Source organism: Fulmarus glacialis, unplaced genomic scaffold (genome assembly GCF_000690835.1).
Source record: "Fulmarus glacialis isolate BGI_N327 unplaced genomic scaffold, ASM69083v1 scaffold3168, whole genome shotgun sequence".
Taxonomy (NCBI): domain Eukaryota; kingdom Metazoa; phylum Chordata; class Aves; order Procellariiformes; family Procellariidae; genus Fulmarus; species Fulmarus glacialis.
The window spans coordinates 367-657 of NW_009227440.1; the positions used below are offsets into that span (position 1 = coordinate 367).

Sequence of the window (291 nt, forward strand, 5' to 3'; positions counted from 1 at the left end):
GGGGGGGTGGGGGGTGCCTTTCCCCCCCCCCCCCCCCCTGCCTCTAGCAGGCCCCGAGGAATTTCCTGAGGATGAGATGGAAAGTAAGTGGGTGTCAGAGTGGGAGGTGGGTGTCTGGGGGCTGCTGGCCCTGTGCCTCGCCTGAGGCTGCCTCTCCCCCAGGGCTGCCTGTGGACCTGCAGTACCTGCCCCAGGACAAGCAGCGAGAGGAAGAACCTGACATCCGGAAGATGCTGCTGGAAGCCATCATGCTGGTGGGTCCCTCTGGTGCAAATCGTGGCGGGGCTGAGG

At 65.6% G+C, this 291-nt stretch overlaps 1 protein-coding gene across 1 annotated transcript in view; it reads left to right on the forward strand.

Moving 5' to 3' along the window:
* Nucleotides 1-43: 43 nt before the first annotated feature.
* Nucleotides 44-291, forward strand: part of HGH1 (HGH1 homolog (S. cerevisiae)) — a gene marked incomplete at both ends in the record, with an annotated part of 3,072 nt that continues 2,824 nt past the window's right edge. Inside the window, 2 exons of the mRNA XM_009583136.1 lie at nt 44-83; nt 163-254. Of these exons, the coding sequence (XP_009581431.1) occupies nt 44-83; nt 163-254 (132 nt within the window). The remainder of the gene's footprint in view (nt 84-162; nt 255-291) is intronic.